The sequence below is a fragment of the Monodelphis domestica genome, chromosome 1 (genome assembly GCF_027887165.1).
Source record: "Monodelphis domestica isolate mMonDom1 chromosome 1, mMonDom1.pri, whole genome shotgun sequence".
Lineage (NCBI taxonomy): Eukaryota > Metazoa > Chordata > Mammalia > Didelphimorphia > Didelphidae > Monodelphis > Monodelphis domestica.
In genome coordinates, this window is record NC_077227.1 from 302,066,495 (window position 1) to 302,083,770 (window position 17,276).

The window sequence follows — 17,276 nt, forward strand, 5'->3', positions numbered from 1 at the left end:
TTAATATACTCTCCTGGCTCTGCCCTCTGTACTGACGTCAGGGTGCTGGAGACATTTAGGATGATGCCATATGCCTAACCTATGCTGGCGACAGCTGTTTAGTCTGTAGTTAGGGAACGCCAGGCTGCAGTGGATACCAGGAAGCTATTTTTCCTCACACAATTGGAAGAGACAAGTTGCCAACAACTCAATGCAAACAACACGCACACACGCGCGCGCGCGCACACACACACGATAAATTAGGGTAAATTTCAGAGAAAAGATGCTAAGATTAAGGAAAACTAAGAAAAAGCTTCCTACAGAAGGTGGAATATTAGCTGAGACTTGAAGCTGGGGGACCAGGAGGTAGAAAGATAGGAGAGAAAGAACAGCAAGGAGGTTAGTGTCACTAGATCACACAGTATATGGAGGGATGGAAAATATTTTAAAAATTGGAAAGATAGGAAAAAGATAGGTTATGATGAGTTTTAAAAGCTAGGCAGATTTATATTTGATTCTGGAAGTTGACTTTGAATTTGATCTGAATAGGGTAGTGATATGTGTTTTAGGATTTAATTGCTAGCCAAGTGGAAGATGGGTTGGAGTAAGGAGAAACAAAGCAAGGTGAGTCAACCAGAAGTCTACTGGAATAGCCTCTGTGTTAGATAATAAGACCTGTACCAGGGTTGTTTTATTATCATTTTACCTATCAAAAGAAAATCATAGTTAGGAATCCCAGAGTAGATGATCTCGGAGGTCCCTTTCTATCTGAATTCCTACAATTCAAACAACAATTCAAACAACAATTCAAAAACAGCACTACCTAGTGTAGTGCTTGGCACATAGAAAGCACTTAATAAATGTTTACTGATTAGTTCCCTAAAGGAATTGACACCAACATTAATGAACATTGCTAAATCAAAGGATCAACAAGGGTTTATCCTGAAAGCTGGTAAGAAGCAGTAAGAAGTAATGTAACTTACTGACCTCATTAAAAGGGGCTTCAGTAAGTAATCTAATATCAATAACAAAAGGCAAATGTGGTACAGTGAGAAAAATGCTGGACTCCTTGTCTCTCCTTATTTCAATCCATCCTCTACTTGACTATTAAATAGATCTTCCAAAAATAATTATCACCTCCCTATACAGTGAACTCCAGTGGCTCTTTATTATCTCCAGAATCAAATATAAATAACTTCTTCCTATCTTTCCAATCTTTAATATATTGTACATTCCTCCATATACTCTGCAATCCAATAACACTGGCCTCCTTGCTGTTCCTGTTCTCCCATCTCCTGATTGGAGTCAGGAGATCGGTGTTTTAGACCTGGTTCTGACCATTTGCTAAGTAAATCATTTTTGTCAAGTCACCCCTTCTTGGAACTTCAAACCCTTTCTACACATAGGGATAATACTTGCATTGACCTCAAAGGGTTGTGAAGAGTTTTCTAAACATTAAAATACTGTTAAGTGAAAAATAGTATGCACAACCCCTTCACAGAAATGTTCACCAAACAGTGCTGCAGGATTTCAACCACTACTTTACAAGATTCTCAAGTTGGACATCTACTTGGCATGGACAAGCTGCTCCAGTTCAAAAGTTTTCTGTTCCAACACAGGACACATATGGTCATTTCTTTCCTCACAGCCTCTTTCATATATATTCCCTTGTCTCCACTCTCAACAGCTACTATCATAACTTAGCTAGCTTCTCATTACCTCTTACCTGAAGCCATTGCTTCCTGAGTATCCATTTCATCTCTCCCCATTCTAACCCTCCTCACTCTCCGCAGCTGCCTAAGTGAATTTCTAAAGGATGAGACTGACACATGACTTTTTCCATTAAATTCTAGGGGCTTTCTATTACTTCTAGGATCAAATATAAATTCTACTTGGCATTTAATTTATTTTTTTTTGCCATTCCAATTTTCTTACATATCACTTCTCTCCACATACTTGTTCCTTACAAAAATGCTCTGTCTCCCATCTTTCTGTTAAACTGGCTGTCTTTCATGCCAAGAATGTTTTTCCCTTGATTCCCCAACCCTTTGGAAACCAACTTAATTGGTTTCCTTCAAAATAAAGCTAAGATACCACATTTTCCAGAAGACTTTTCTTGGTCTCTGCTGTTGCAAGTATCTTCCACTGTAAGGTTTTCTTCTGTCTATTACATATGTAAATGTTATCTCTTCTGTTAGGATGTAGGCCACTCAATGACAAGGATTATTTTTGGCTTGGTTTTGTATCTTCAGCTCTTAGCTCAATTTCAAGCACAGAATAACTTAATAAATGCTTGCTGATTGATACATGTACATCTCTCAAGTCACCATCAAACACTGAAAGAAATATGTGTCTTAATTGAGAAGTGTCAGGATCTGAATAAGCAGTATTAACTACATTCTTAAAATAGTTTTAGTGCATTGCATTCTTAGAAAAGAAAAACATCGTTCCCCCCAAAAAAGTTTCCTACAACATTAACAGTTTATAGAACTAGTCTATTGTTACCTGTCTGCTACTAAACCTCGAATTTAGAAAACTGAAATCTCTCTGGTTGTAGGCTAAAATCATCCAAATAGTTGCCACTAAAGAGGAACCAGGTAAATGTAACACTTTGCTTTCCCGAAATTTGGTCCGCAAAGTACATTAGTCAGTGTCATGTAGCCATAAGGATATTCCACTCTCGCCTCCACCTCATATCCATGAAAAATTCTCTTCACCTGATGAGACTGGCTACACAATAACAGTCAGACTTTTCAATCTGGTAGTTTTGGTATTAAGATTAAATTAGACATTAATGTTTTCCTCTAAAAAAAGTATTGTCTAATCCACCTCTTATTTTAATGCATTAAAAACAATGAGGTAGGCAAAAAATAAACATAGGTTGTTTGGAATTTCTTTTTTTCTTCTTCTTATGGTAAAACTGTTGTTGCACTTCTAGGTTTAAACAAAAATTAAACCTTTAACTGAGGCAGTGCTAATACTATGACACAACCAAGTTATGGCCAAACACAGAATCATTATAGAAAATGAACAAATTTTTTAAAAAATTGTTTTTAAGTCATCTGCACGTTTTAGGCAAAACCTGGTACACAGAAAAATGACTAAGCTCTTGGCCAGGCCAAAAAAAAAAATCCCAAAGAAACAAAAACAGGACCCTTTTCCCTGTACCCCCACCCACCCACCCTCTGAAACATTCCCCCTCCCCACAAAAAAGTTATCCTAGCCACTGTGTCTTTCACATTTTATAAATATTAACTTCTTAAACCTGCACCTTCCTCTTTATCCACATATTGTCACATTACAAAAAAAAAAGAAATGTCAATCAAATACATTGTTAATGTTACTATATTAAATCTGCTCTCTGCTTCAGCAAGACTGACTGCCTCCACCCTCTTCTGTCCTACCCTCCAGTCAAACTAACAGCATGTTCAAAGTCTCTATCTTTAGACACTTAGAAAACAGAGTTGTTCAAAAACAAGGAATTCTGGAGCTGAAGGAGACACATGTTGCTTTCTAGTGTGATGCCAAATTCCCCACACTTATAGTACCTGATGGTTGTATCTGAACAGCACCAGCTGCACGGCAGCCTTGATTGGTTTTTGAAAGAGAGAGAAGAGAAAAAAAAGAAAAGAGGAAGAGAAAAAGAGAGAACAAAGGAAGAAGAGAAAAAAGAGAAGGAAGAAAAGGAAGAGAAAGAGAACACCCAAACACCAGCGATGCCTGCCCACATTTGCTGCATCATGTCACGTCAGTGCAGGTCTGTGCTCCAGTTGCAAGTAATTCCAAGTTCTGAAGATCTTGAAGACTCTGGGTGATAGTGATAAGTGATAAGAAAATCTGACTTGAAAAAATATACTCTTTTGCCCAAGCTGGCAAGGAAGGGTTTAGGAAAATCTTAGTAGTAAATATATACATACAAAAGGAAATACACATGAATATTTTAGGTGATGAGAAATAGTAGGTGTGAAGCCAGAATTTGGGGGTTTAAGTCCCAACAATATGACGCATACTATGTGTTAAATCTATTAACACATATGTTAAGACTATGGGTTAATTACTACACTTCTTTGGACTTTAGTTTTCTCATCCATGAAAAGAAATATTACTACTTATATGACTTGATTCACAGAGTTTTTATGAGGAAGAGCTTAAAGCACTAATAATTTTAGGTCCCATTTAAATTTTGCTATTGTAGTTCACTGTGTTCAAAATGAACAGCTATGCCATCACTGGCAGCAAAGCAACATTGGGTAAAAATCCTTCCTTTGTAAGTTCTCCAGGAGTAAGATCAAATGATTAGCACAAAGACCAAGTACAAAGAATACACAGCTAGGAATTGCACAAGATCATAGGCCTGGAAAGGACTTTGGAGATCATCTCATTCAATCCCTTGAGTCAGTCAATCACATTTATGAAACACTTTCTATGTGTCAAGCATGGTGCTAGACTCCAAGACTATAGGGTCATAGATTTAGACCAGAAAGGGTCTTAAAAGTCACTAGTCCAGCCATCTAATTTGCAGATGGGCAACTAGGGTTCAGAGACATAAAGGGCCATGCCAAGCACACACAGGTTCTTGTGGATCTCTGGTTCTCTGCCTCCAAATCTAGCACTTTCCATTGTATCACATGGTCCCTCTTATCCTAAAAGAGGATAAAACTAAGGTCTCAAAAGGGTAAGTAAGCAATATGCCATGCTCACCTAGAGACCAAGTAGCAAAGCTTAGATTTTAACCCAGGCCCTCTGACTCTAAGAAAGTGCTCCTTGCTCTAACTAATGTTTTTTTGTCAAAATTCTCACTGGAGGAAGGTTTGTGAATGACCATTTCTCCTTTACAGATAGCTGGAAAGGTAGAGCCTTCATCTGCAGAGGCAGTTAAACCTCTCAAAGGGATTTAACTTACATTTCACACCTAGGACATTCCAAAAAAAAAGACCTTAAAGATGACTAATTTCCTCATCATCTTCAAATTCTTGAACACTTGTGTCTGACCAGGCCTCATTGAGTTCAATTGTTGAATTAAGCAGAGGACATCATTAAGGATATGAACTTGCAGATCAATGAAGTCAATCCTCCCACCAAGAAAAAGAGGGAGGAAAAAGGCCCCAGCACACACTTACCGGCACTCCCCAGGCACAGTGCATCCCCCGTGGAGTAAATTACATCCTTGTTTACATACAGCTGTGAACACAGAGACACAGGGTTGAAGCAGCAGCTATCAGAGGACCTCAACAATGCTAGCCACAAGCCCATCAGAACCATCAGCTGGCAGTCTTGGGCTGCATTCCTAACTTCCAAACATAATCACATTTGAGCAAATCAGAGCTGGATGGAACAAAGTAAGATTCTGTAACCAAGCTATGGATCTATAATTTACCTACAGGTTGATAGTATGTCCCCAGTTTCATAGCATGCTAGAATGCCAGAGCTAAAACAAACCTTAGAGGACACTGAATCCAGTCCTCTCTTTTTACAAAATCAGGGAAACTAATTGTCATGGGGGTATCTGCCACAAATCAGTTGTTATTACCCCTAATACCCCCTAAACCCTTCCTCTTCCCTCCCCTTGTCTTTTCTGGGCTCTTTCCACTATATCACCTATTATACTTCAAGATCTACCACAGACAGAGCCAAGTCCAACATTTCACCTCAACTAGAGTAATGGGAAGAGACATGTGGAAATTTAACGGTGTTATAAAATAGCAGCCAGGATGGCAGATCTAGAACTAGAACTAGCAACTTCTGCCAAATGGACAACAGACAGCTCTCTGTTTCTGTATCTCTATTATCTGGTCAGACATGTGTGGCTACCTGAGAACTAAAATTGCTAAGATAAGAAACAAACTAGTGTTAACCAGAAAAGACAAGTAACTTAAACTGGTTTAAAATTTGACTGCAAAGATTTCTACTGCAGAGAAATATCACCAACAGACAACATTTTGGCATTTTAGTAAAAGCTGGCCTTTGCATATCACTTTAAATGTGCAAAGCAGTGTATATACATATTTCTTTTGAATCTAAAGGTTCTTGGTTGCATTAATGATCAGAATGAGAGTTGCAGCCAGACAATGTTTCTGCCTTCTGCCCTAGCCAAAGCCCATCTAGAGTACTCTGCTCAGGTCCAGACCACAATTTAGGCTAGTCTCAGGCCTCAGGGTGAACATGACAGGGCTATCACAAAGTAGGATTAACCCTTGATATCTGCTTATGTCAACAGGGCCTAGGGTCAATAGAAAGAAGTTTTTGGCCAAAGAAATTAAAAACTTCCAACAAGAAGTTATCTCTTCATCATCAAATTTTTCCCTAGTATGCTGTTTGGATATGTCCTTTCATTCCATCACATTCTATCTTGTAAACTATAAATTCCTTGATAAGAGAAATCACATATCAATAACAACAAATTTTATATAGCACTAACTTGGCCAAAGTACTTTATACATTAACTTACTTGTGCCTCATAAAAATCCTTTGAGGTATACGTCAGGCATTATTACACTCATTTTACTGTTGAAAAAGCTGAGTAACAGAGAGGTGAAGTGACTGCTCATGGTCATGTAGATGGTAAATAATGGAAGTGGGATTTGAATCCAGGTCTACTGGACTTGAAGTCAACCATTTTATGCACTGCATCAAACTGCTTCGGTACAGTTGTTCATCTTTTCATCCCTCAGCTACCCAACTTGCACACTGTATATCTTTGTTGAATTTAACTGCTAGAATTTTCCAAAAATGGAATGGACTGCTTCATAAAGCAGTGAATACCCCATTACTAGAGGTCTTTCAAGTAGACTCTGTATGTAGACTCACTGGAGATACTGTGGAAGAGATTCCTGGATCAGGTTTAGGTTTGAGGTCCCTTTATGGAAAATTCTGATGAGCTGCCCACATGATATGGGGCTCTAGAGCTGTTTAGTATGAGTTGGAAGAGCCTCCAATTTTCCCCAGAATTAGAAGAGCTCTCCATTTATCCCACTAAGCCAGAGTGACTCTTTTATATGGAAAAGGACACATGGATAGCCAATGGCTCCTACTCAATAAGAATCACTAAACCATGACTCTTAAACCAGTCAAAGACCTACAAGGATTCTAGCTTGATCACCTCCCTGACAGGTCACCCACTCAATTGAGCATGTCCAATGATAGGGAATTTGTTACCTTTCAAAATAGCTTAATATGGGAAAGTTGTAATTATTAGGAAATTCATCCTCAAATTAAGCCAAAATCTATACCTCTGTTGACTTGCACTATTTCCTTCAAGTAGCCTTGTAAGATCAAGTAAAACAAGTCTAATCCCTTTTTAATAGGACAGTCCTTAAAATACTTGAGCCAGCAAGCATGTTTGCCCTCACCTTATCTTCATATGATAGAGAACAGGGTACAGTGGAGAAAACACTAGATTTGGAATAAAAAAGACCAGTGAAATTTTGGATGAGATAATTCTAAGGTCTTTCCCTTAAAGCCCTAAAGCTTGAAAGCAGATGAGAAAAACAAAGGTGAAAGTACTTTATAGATGTAAAGCTCTAGGTATATATGCAGAGCTTTTAATGTAGTTTCCAATTCCCCATATATATCACATGTATATATGCATATATATAAGATTCATCTAAAATGTAAACAGATGTAAACACAACACTCCGGATGGGATTTGAGGCAGAAAACAATCTAAAATAGATATTGTTAATAGGGAGAAGGGTTGAATTCCAAGAACCCATGTTAACTCTGTTCCTTTGTCTCCCACCTGAATAGGCTGGTTGATGTTACCTTGCTTACACTCAGGGCCCATCCAACCTTCCATGCAGGCCTTATTGCCATACTGGTCACAGGTGTAGTGGCCTACAAAGTCATCCCTCGGCCTGCAGAACTTGTTACAGGTGCTGCTGTAGTAGTTCTCGTCACACTGCACACGAATCTTCACCTCCAGGTGGGCCACATGGCCACTGAAATGTAAGCTCTTCCAGCGATCCTCAGGATTGATCATTCCTGCATGGGACACCCTTTCAATGAGCAGCTCATCTGTCAGACAAAGAGAGTAGGTTTGAAAGAATCAGAGATGGAAGGAGAAAGGTAGAGCTGATTGTCCTGGGTGATCAAGGAATCCCTTTGCAGATCCAATCCTTCTCTCCTTTCCAATGTGGTTATATGATTAACTCAGCAGTTTATATGTTTCATGTCATCTCTCCCAATAAAACATTAAGGGGGGCAGCTGGGTGGCTCAGTGGATTGTGAGTTAAACCTAGAGATAGGAGGTGCTAGATTCAAATCTGACCTCAGACACTTCCCAGCTGTGTGACCCTGGGTAAATCAGTTAACCCCCAATGCCTAGCCCTTACCACTCTTCTGCCTTAGAACCAATACCCAGTATTGATTCTAAGATGGAAGGTAAGGGTTTAAAAAAACAAAACATTAAGTTCTTTGAGGGCAGAGGCAATTTTTTTTTGCATTTGTATCCCTAACATCTAGAATAATAGTAGTATTTATAGAAAGCTTTAAGGTTTACAAATATTTTATTCTCACAACAACCCTGGGAAAGAGTGCTATTATCCCTATTTTACAGATGAGGAAACTGAGGCAGATATTCAATGACTTACCCAAGGTCATATCACTAGTAAATAAGGCTAGAATTTAACTTGTCTTCCTAGAGATGGTTCAGAATGGTCTGCTGTACCATTTAGTTGCCTCAAGAATATTATATGTTGAGTAAATGCCTATTGACTGAACAAATCTCTATTAAATGCCTATATCTAAAGCCTTGTACCTGGTGATAGGAGAGTTACTCAGCTAGAGAGGACACAGTCCTTGCTCTCATGGAGTTCACAATCTAGAAGGGAGATGAAGGTATGGATGTAGCTAGCCACAATATTGAGTATCACATGACAAGTACTCTAGAGTATATAAAGAGAGAAATGCCAAAGGACAACATCAAGCTATAGAAAGGCCATTACTGAATAAAGATCAGAGTGGCCTTCCTGAAAGAGGTAGTATATGAGTTGGACTATAAAGAAAGAACAAAAATTAAATGGATAGAGCCTGGAGAAAGGCATTCCAAGCAGAGGAAACAGTTTGAGATGAGGCACACAAATGAACACATGCAGGATGTGTTTTAAGGACAGAGAAGCTGTCCAGAGTGACTGACTACAGAGTTCATGGAAATGAGCAAAATGAGAGAAGGTAGAAAGGTGGGGGTGATGTCAGCTTGTGGAGGATCCTAAATGCCAGACACAGAATCCTAAATTAATATGCTATCAAGGATCACCAAAGATTCATATTGGAATAATGATATAACAAAGACTATGCATAAAAATTATTCTGGTAGAAATAAAAAGGGCAGATTGGAATGGGAGAGAGGACATCAAGACCTTTTAGTTTGCCTCCTTTCAGACAGCTATAAAGCCTGGTGCCTAAGTGGAGGCTTCCTCCGGAGGTCCAGAGTTTACTGCTCCAGAGGAAGGCTTTGTTGTCTAGTGTTTGGCAACAGGTGGGGCAGGAAACCAGGCTGAGGGCAACCCAGAGGAAATATTATGGAGTCAGGAGGAAGTGGCTTCCCCTCTGCCAAAAGAGTGGAAAGCCACTATGCCCATACTGTCAAACTCATTTGCTTCTCTCCACTTTCTTCTTGTTAATTTTTTTCTGGTCTTATTTTCCCATCACTTTTACTTCTCAATTCTTCCTTTCTCCCTCTCCTACCCAGAAAGCTGTCCTTCATATAACAAAGAATTAAAAAAAAAAGGACAGAGGGGGACAAGGCAGTTCAGGAAAATGAACCATCACCTTCACTGAGTTTCACAGTATATGCAACTATCCCACATTAAGAGTCATCTACACCTCTGTAATAAGAAAGAGATGCTTGTTATCCGGTCCAAATTTGGTCAATGTAATTAGGTGGCATCTAGTTTTGTTTTTTTAATGATGTTCTTTCCATTTAGACTGTTGTGGTCATTGTGTATATTGATTTTCTCTTTCTGCTTTTACTTTGTAAAACTTTTGTATCAATTCATATAAATTTTCCCATGTCGTGAGTTCAGCATATTCCTTTTCTTAAGATTCTAGTACATTCTCATGCCACAATTTGTTTAGTCAATCCTAAGTCAATGGCTACATTGTTTCTATTTGTTATACTATTAAAAAGTGCTACTTTAAATATTTTACTCCATTATGGACATTTTAAGCCACTTTGTTAGAATAATTCCAAACTGCATTCCAAACTGGAATCTATTTCCAGATTCACTAACACTGTAATAGTGTACGTCTAGCCCCTTCAACATTTTCTCAGTCCCTTCAACATTAAGTTTTCCTATCTTTTGATGATTTTGTAAATGTACTAAGTGTAAAGTTTTACTTTTCAGAATTGTTTTGTTTGCCTTTCTCTTATTAGCAATTTGGAGCAACCCTTCCTATGATGGCTTATAGTTTGCATTCTTCTTTTGAGAACTGTGGGTATTCTTACCAACTGATAACTCGATGCCTTCTCCTTTCAAACCTAATTCATTCAGAGCCAATCTGAGACTGGAAACAAGAACATGAAGGAGAAAAAAGTTCTTTTAGGCTGAGCAATAGGTAATTGTGAATGCATAAGTGCATGTACAACACTGAAAAGTTGTCAGAATCAATTTCTGCAGTGTATTTCATCTTCAGTTAGGTATAGCACTTGAAAGGAGAAAATACATCATTTCTGTTTTAATCTCAGAGCTAAGCACAGGGCTCTGCTTATGGTTACTGTTCAATAAATGTTTGTTTAATCCAATCATAACCCAATCAGTGAATAAACAAATAATGCACCAGTTAATAATCTGAATGTTTTCTAAACAGATATAGCTAGTTGCTGGTTGACTTTTCATTTACTATGCTCTGTGTGTGTGTGTGTGTGTGTGTTTATATAGTTTCAAGCATTTCCTGACCTAGATAGGTTGAGTTTCCTTTTCCTTCCCACTGTCCCTGCACTGTGCAATTTTATTGTTGTTGAAAATGTTCAGTTATAGATCACAGATTTAGATCATTTGGAATTCTCATTTACTCAACCTGGTACATTAGGGCTATTTGTACTTGAGGAAAAATTCACTCTTAATGCAATGATCATGTAATAGAAAAGTAAGAATCACCACACTACCATTTCAGCACCTGGCATAACCTACATGTTCAGAGGACCTTAAGCTGGACAGAACTTTAGAGAATATTCAATCCCAATACCCTCATTTTTTTCAAGTGAGGAGGAGAAGGCCAAGATAAAGATAGACTTACCCAATGCCGCAAAAGAAACATCAGAGCTGTAAGTCCTCTAAGGAACACAAGGAAAGGCTTGACACTCTCAATACTCCCACCTTTAGTGATCCTTAAAGTGTAGACAAACTCTAGGGTTTTTCCTAAACTCTTTCTAAGCTTTTTCACATTCCCAGCCTACTACTTTTGCAGGATATGAGGAATACCCTGAATTTATTCTCTTTGAGTAGAGGAAAGAAAATCTTTAATTCATTCTAAATATATCTCTTTCTAGTTTTAAAAGGGAAACAAAGGTTTAAAAGGGGAAAAAAGGTGTTTCTAGACATGGGTTCTAGAAATGACTGTAGGGGCAACTAGATGGCTCAATGGATAGAGAGCCAGGCTGGAAGATAGGAGAACCTGAGCTCTGAGCTAGCCTCAGATACCTCCTAGTTGTGTGACCCTAGGCAAGTCACTTAACCCCAATTGCAACTTACTTCTCTTATGCCTTTGAATAAGAAGGTAAGAGTTTCCTTTTAAAGAAATACCTGTAAAAACAATTACTTCCCTTCTTTGAGCCTCAACTTCCCCATTTGCAATCCAGCAACATTCTGCACAAATATTTAGTTTAATTAATTAAATGATAATTTAAGCCTTGGAGGCAATAAGGTCTATTTGTTTCCGTCTCTTATTTTAGATGAAAAGTTTTCAATTCAGTCACAATCACTCTGAAAAACTCTTCTTAGGAAAATCTCTAACATTTAGGCAGATGTTGGGCTCTGACTAATTTTACATTTATAATGATCTCTAGCTAACTCCTTGTCTCTCTGTGGTTGAGACAAAATTCAGCTTACTAGAAATGTTTTGGGTAACAAAACAACAGATTACATTATAATTTCTGTGGATACAGGCATGGAGGGTGGAGGATGGGACAAAGAAGTTGAGTAAAGAGCCGACCTTGGATACCTGTAGAGCCAGACTCTCCTTAATATCTCCCTTCTCTGCCACCCCTTAGGACTTCCTTTTCTCCTCAAAAGTATGATGAAATGGCATGCTTGCTTCAATCTCTTCAAAATTAGGTCCTCATAATCTCCTCTTGTTGCTGAACTAAATTCTTCCTTTTATACAAATTGCTTGAGGCATGACCCAGAGTTTTACACAATGGCGTGGATTGATTCCAAGAGGTGTATTAGCCATGTTCATACTCAGCTCTGATTGTCTGGTTCAGTCAGAAAATGTTCTTACCTAAAGTTACTGCTTCTAGAGGGTGGAATAATTAATGGAACCTCATTCTTACAGCAATATGAGGAATTTGTACTATTAGCTACAACATGATAGGGGATCTCTGGGAAGTTACATTCCATTTCTTGACCTCAGTTTCTTCCTCTGTAAAATGAGGCCTACAGGTTCCTTTCTGTTCTACAATAGTGGAAAGAGTCTCAGGGTGGGAATCAGGAAACCTTGGTTCTAGTCCCAGCTCTGCCACCCTGAACATATAATCTCAGTTTAAACTAAAAGACTTTGGAAATTGCTTTCATTTCAAAGAATCTGCCAAGTCCTTGGGGTTTAAAAGACAAGACAAATTTGTTCCTTTCTCTGTCACAGCTTTGAAATTATAGGTTCTGATTAAGGTTCTTTCTAGATCAGAGTCTCATTGTCAGGTCGCTCTTAACACAGGAATTCAATACCAAAATGAGCCACTCAAATAGCAATAAAATCCAGACCCCTTCCCCCCTGACCCCCAAACCAAGAGAAGAGGTTTACAAAATGCAATCAATGAAGGCTTGTTGGAGCTAATGATTTATGTCCTTTCTCTTCTTGGCCTCAAACCTGAAAGGTCTTCACCTAACAAATTCAATCGAAAGATTTAATAAGTGCCTACTGTGTTCCATGAGTCAAGGAGTAGGAATCCCCTCTACAATATCTCTGTAAAATGGTCATCTGGTCTCCATTTAAGCCACCTTTCAGGGAGCAAGTTCCATTTTGGGGTAGCTCTATTAAGAAATTCTTATTTCATACAAAACTGTTTTTCTGTAACTTCCATTGATTGGTCTGCTCAAATACCTCTAATGACTAGGTTTACTCTCTATTAAGTATCATTCAACCTCTGCTTAAACATCAGGAGTCTAAAAAGCCCTAAATTATCAAAAGGCAAGTGTGTTTATATCTAACAGATACTTAAAAGGCAATAATATAACCTCCAGAACTCAGGGAGTACACTTTGATCTCCAGCAAGCCCCTATGAGAAATCATTGAATCTACCCTGCATGTGAAATTTTCCTTTCAAGTTCCTCTTTTTAGTTAACTCCAACTCTAGAAAATGTATACGTAGCCATCTCTCTGTGTTTATCTGCATTCTCCATGGGTTTTGAAGGTAAACACATAATTGGATTTCCTATTATAGATGTTGGAAGACTGATCATGGTCTTCAGAAGTGTGGACCTATTTTTGAAAATGCTTATCTTTGAAAAGGACGATTAGTTTTTTATATTTCTCTAAGAATGTACCATAATTTATGATTCCATGTAGCTTTTGCCTCTATACCTCTCATTTGTTGGTTTTTCTGAAATATAAAGATCTTATGAAGGGTTGAGGTTTTTGACATACTAAATAATAAATTCCTTATTTACACATTTCCATTTCTATGTCTGACTTGAGAAGGAAAGTAACCCTCTATTTGGTTTCTTATTTCAAATTCTCAAGTTGATGTGTGTGCATGTGATATAGCAAAAGATTTGTATCATTTGTTAACTTCCAGGGGAAACTTTTTAAATTTAAATTTTATTTAATTTAATGTCATTTAACATTTTCATCTTTAATTTAATTTTCTAGCCTATAAGGTAAATGTGTTGTGACTATTAACACTGTATAGATAACCTTCCAGCTATAGTGTTCTTTAACTTCCCAATTCTTGATCAAAAAGTGAACTGGTTTTAGTTATGATGGACTTGGTTCTCCCAGTAAGTAAACTGGTGTTCTGGCTATGCAATACTGGCTCTTTCAGGTCATCCATTTAGTGAATTATCTAAATTAGAGGTGTTCATACCTAGGATTCTGTAACACCTTACTTTGATGAGGCAATACAACATAACAGCCTATGGAAGAATATTGAATAAGTAAAGCCTTAGTTCAAATTCAGCCTCTGATGGGGATAATAATATGTCTACAATACCCATATCACAAGACTTAGGAGGCTGAAATTAAGATAATGCATATAAAATGCTTTGCAAACTTAAAAACATTGGGGTAGAATGGTAGGACAGAGCTATACTTCTATGAATTTATGGTGTTCCCAATGAGGACACTCCTTCTACTAAAACAGGTCAGCAACTGCGCTGCTTTCTATAGCTCTAGAAAGTTTCCTGAAGAATTGATAGGTAAAGTGACTTGCCCAAAATTACAAAAGAAGTATATACCAAAGCCCAAACTTGAACCCAAGTCTCTGTGACACTGAGGTCCACTCCTCTCCACATTCTTACTGATCTCTTAGTTACACTGGTCTTCTAGCTATTTCTGGAACAAGACACTCCACCTCTTAGCTCCAGACATTTTTCCAACTGCCCCATCCCCCATGTCTGGAATGCTCGTTCTCATCCACTCCACTTACTGACCTCTCTGATTTCCTTCAAGACTCAACTAAAATCTCATCTTCAATAGGAAGTCTTTCTCAACTCCACTAAATTCTAGCATCTTTCTGTTAATTTTTTTTAATTTATCTAGTATATAGCTTGTTTGTACATATTTGTTTGCACGTTGTCTCCTTTATTAGATTATAAATTCCCTGAAGGCAAGAATGGTCTCTTTTTGTATCCCAGCACTCAGCATAATGCCTGGCACACAGTAAGCCCTTAATATATGGGTAAATTGAGAAGGAACAACTTCTGAGATCAAACAGAACTAGAACTCAGAACTAATAAATGACTAGCTGCTCTAGGATTGAAGAAAAGATTTCCTAATTTCCATTATGATTACCAACATCCATCTCCTACAAGATCAGGACTAGGTATCTAGTGGAGCTCAATAAAGATATGTGAACTGGTTTTTAAACAAGATATTATATACACACATGAGCATATGTGCTACATATTTATATGTGTATACATGCATATATATATATATATACACCATTCTTTCTACTGTGGCATACTCTTTTTCAGTTTTAGCACGATTTTTATCACTAATGATCATTATAGATGCTTGTAGTTCCTATATTACTCTCAGCTGATGAGTATGGCATAGTGAAGTCTACCTTGAAAGCTCAGGACACCTAAGTTTGAGTCCCGCCCCAACACCTACTGGCTGCCTGAATTAGCAAGTCACTTGACCTCTCAATGCTCTAGGACAGTGATGGTGAACTTTTTAGAGACTGAATGCACAACCTGCAATCCTCATGCTGCATGTGAGCCCCCTCTCCCCCACCTTACCCCAGACAGGGAAGGAATGGTGAGCAGAGAAGCAGGTCATGTGCGAAATGTCCTTAGGAATGCATGGAGAGGGAGAAGGGAGCAGCTCCCTCCAGCATGCATGCCATAGGTTCGCCAACACTATTTAGGTAGACTAAATAGCAGATGTGTATTAGGGGGGGTTTCCTTGCCTGGAAGCCCTATATAGTCCTAGATCTGGTTCTTCTCTATCTCTTTTACCCATTATCTTTTGAAATCTATACTCCTCAGAGAAGAAGACAGAGCAAGGATTATTAATTACATTTTACAGGTGTGAGAACAGATTCAAGAAATGGTAATGTGTGGCTGGGGAAAGATTTAATATTGTTTTATTATTATTAATATAATTATTAATAGTTTTTGTATTGGTTTACATTTATATAACAATTTAAGGTTTACAGAGCATTTTCTGCTCAATAATCTGATGGGGTATGTAGTAAAAGTATTATTATCTCCATTTTACACATAATAAAACTGAATCACAGAGAGTTTATATGATTTCCCCACAGACAGCTAGTAAATGTTGGAGCTAAGATTCTTAACTCAAAACCCATTGCCCTTTCCATTTGTGGCATTCTCTCTAAAGCTACCCCAAACTCATGCTCACAAATTGGGTCTCTATGAGAGCCAACTGCCCTGGATTCAAGATCCTCTAGGAGTCTATATGTTTGAAACAACAATTCAGGAGCCCCTTTAATAGTCAATCAATAAACAATAAGTTCAAAGCAAAAACACTTTCTGATATGGTAAATAGGGAGAATAGCTATAAAATAATGCCCCCATAAAACTGCAATATATTCCTCCATCAGTACACATAAGCCAGTAGGAAAAATGGCCACACACACAGATAGGAAATACATGTGGCCAAGGCAGCCTAGAACTCCAGGACTACTGGACCCTGAAATACTTTCTCTTCCTGTAGTTTCATCACACTACTCTTCCCAGGGCTCAGCATTTCTATGGGCAGGTCACTCAGGTGGAATCCACTCTCCACAACTTAATTTCTAACTGCCAGAGTAAGTCTCTCTCCGTACTTGACTCTCTTCCCTACTGCAGAGGTCCTATTCCTCAGGGTTACCTCAACTTTCCTTAAACCTGCTCTCTGTTGGGTAGAGTATCTCCTCTGTAAAGCGCTGTGGTCAATGGGGGTAGGAGAAGTATGGGGAGAGGAGAAAACAGCTGAGGGCAATGAGTGATTTTTCTCCCCAAAGCTGGATTCTTCCTTTGTAGCTCTTTGATGCCAGGGTTATTTCCTCAAAGCTACTTCCTACTTCAACTTCCACTGCTTCCAGTGAAGATTTTGTTTAGATTTTTAAAGGGCCATTAGAGACCAGGTTGCCTTCTAATCCATTGAGTCTGCCTAAGGAACTTCTTAAAACCTTTAGGGGGCAGATGGTGGCTCAGTGGACTGAGAGCCAGTCCTAGAGATGGGAGATCCTGGGTTCAAATGTGACCTCGGATATTCCTAGCAGTGTGACCCTGGGCAAGTCACTTAACCTCCACTGCCTAGCCTTTACCACTCTTCTGCCTTAGAACTAATACATAGTATTGATTCTAAGACAGAGGTCAGGGTTAAATAAAATAAAACACCTCTAAAAGGGGAAATAAAAACTCTTCTAATTCCATCAGGTTTCAGTGAAGGACTTCTTCATGTTACATTTA

General features: G+C 38.3%; 1 protein-coding gene across 2 annotated transcripts in view; it reads right to left on the reverse strand.

Moving 5' to 3' along the window:
* The window catches only part of JAG2 (jagged canonical Notch ligand 2), a 155,104-nt gene that overhangs the window by 56,661 nt on the left and 81,167 nt on the right, over positions 1 to 17,276 (reverse strand). For both annotated transcript variants that reach the window (XM_007473314.3, XM_001368356.5), the window contains exons 4-5: positions 7,741 to 7,992; positions 5,100 to 5,160 (exon numbers count right to left, since the gene is read on the reverse strand). In XM_007473314.3, coding sequence (XP_007473376.1) covers positions 5,100 to 5,160; positions 7,741 to 7,992 — 313 coding nt within the window. The remainder of the gene's footprint in view (positions 1 to 5,099; positions 5,161 to 7,740; positions 7,993 to 17,276) is intronic.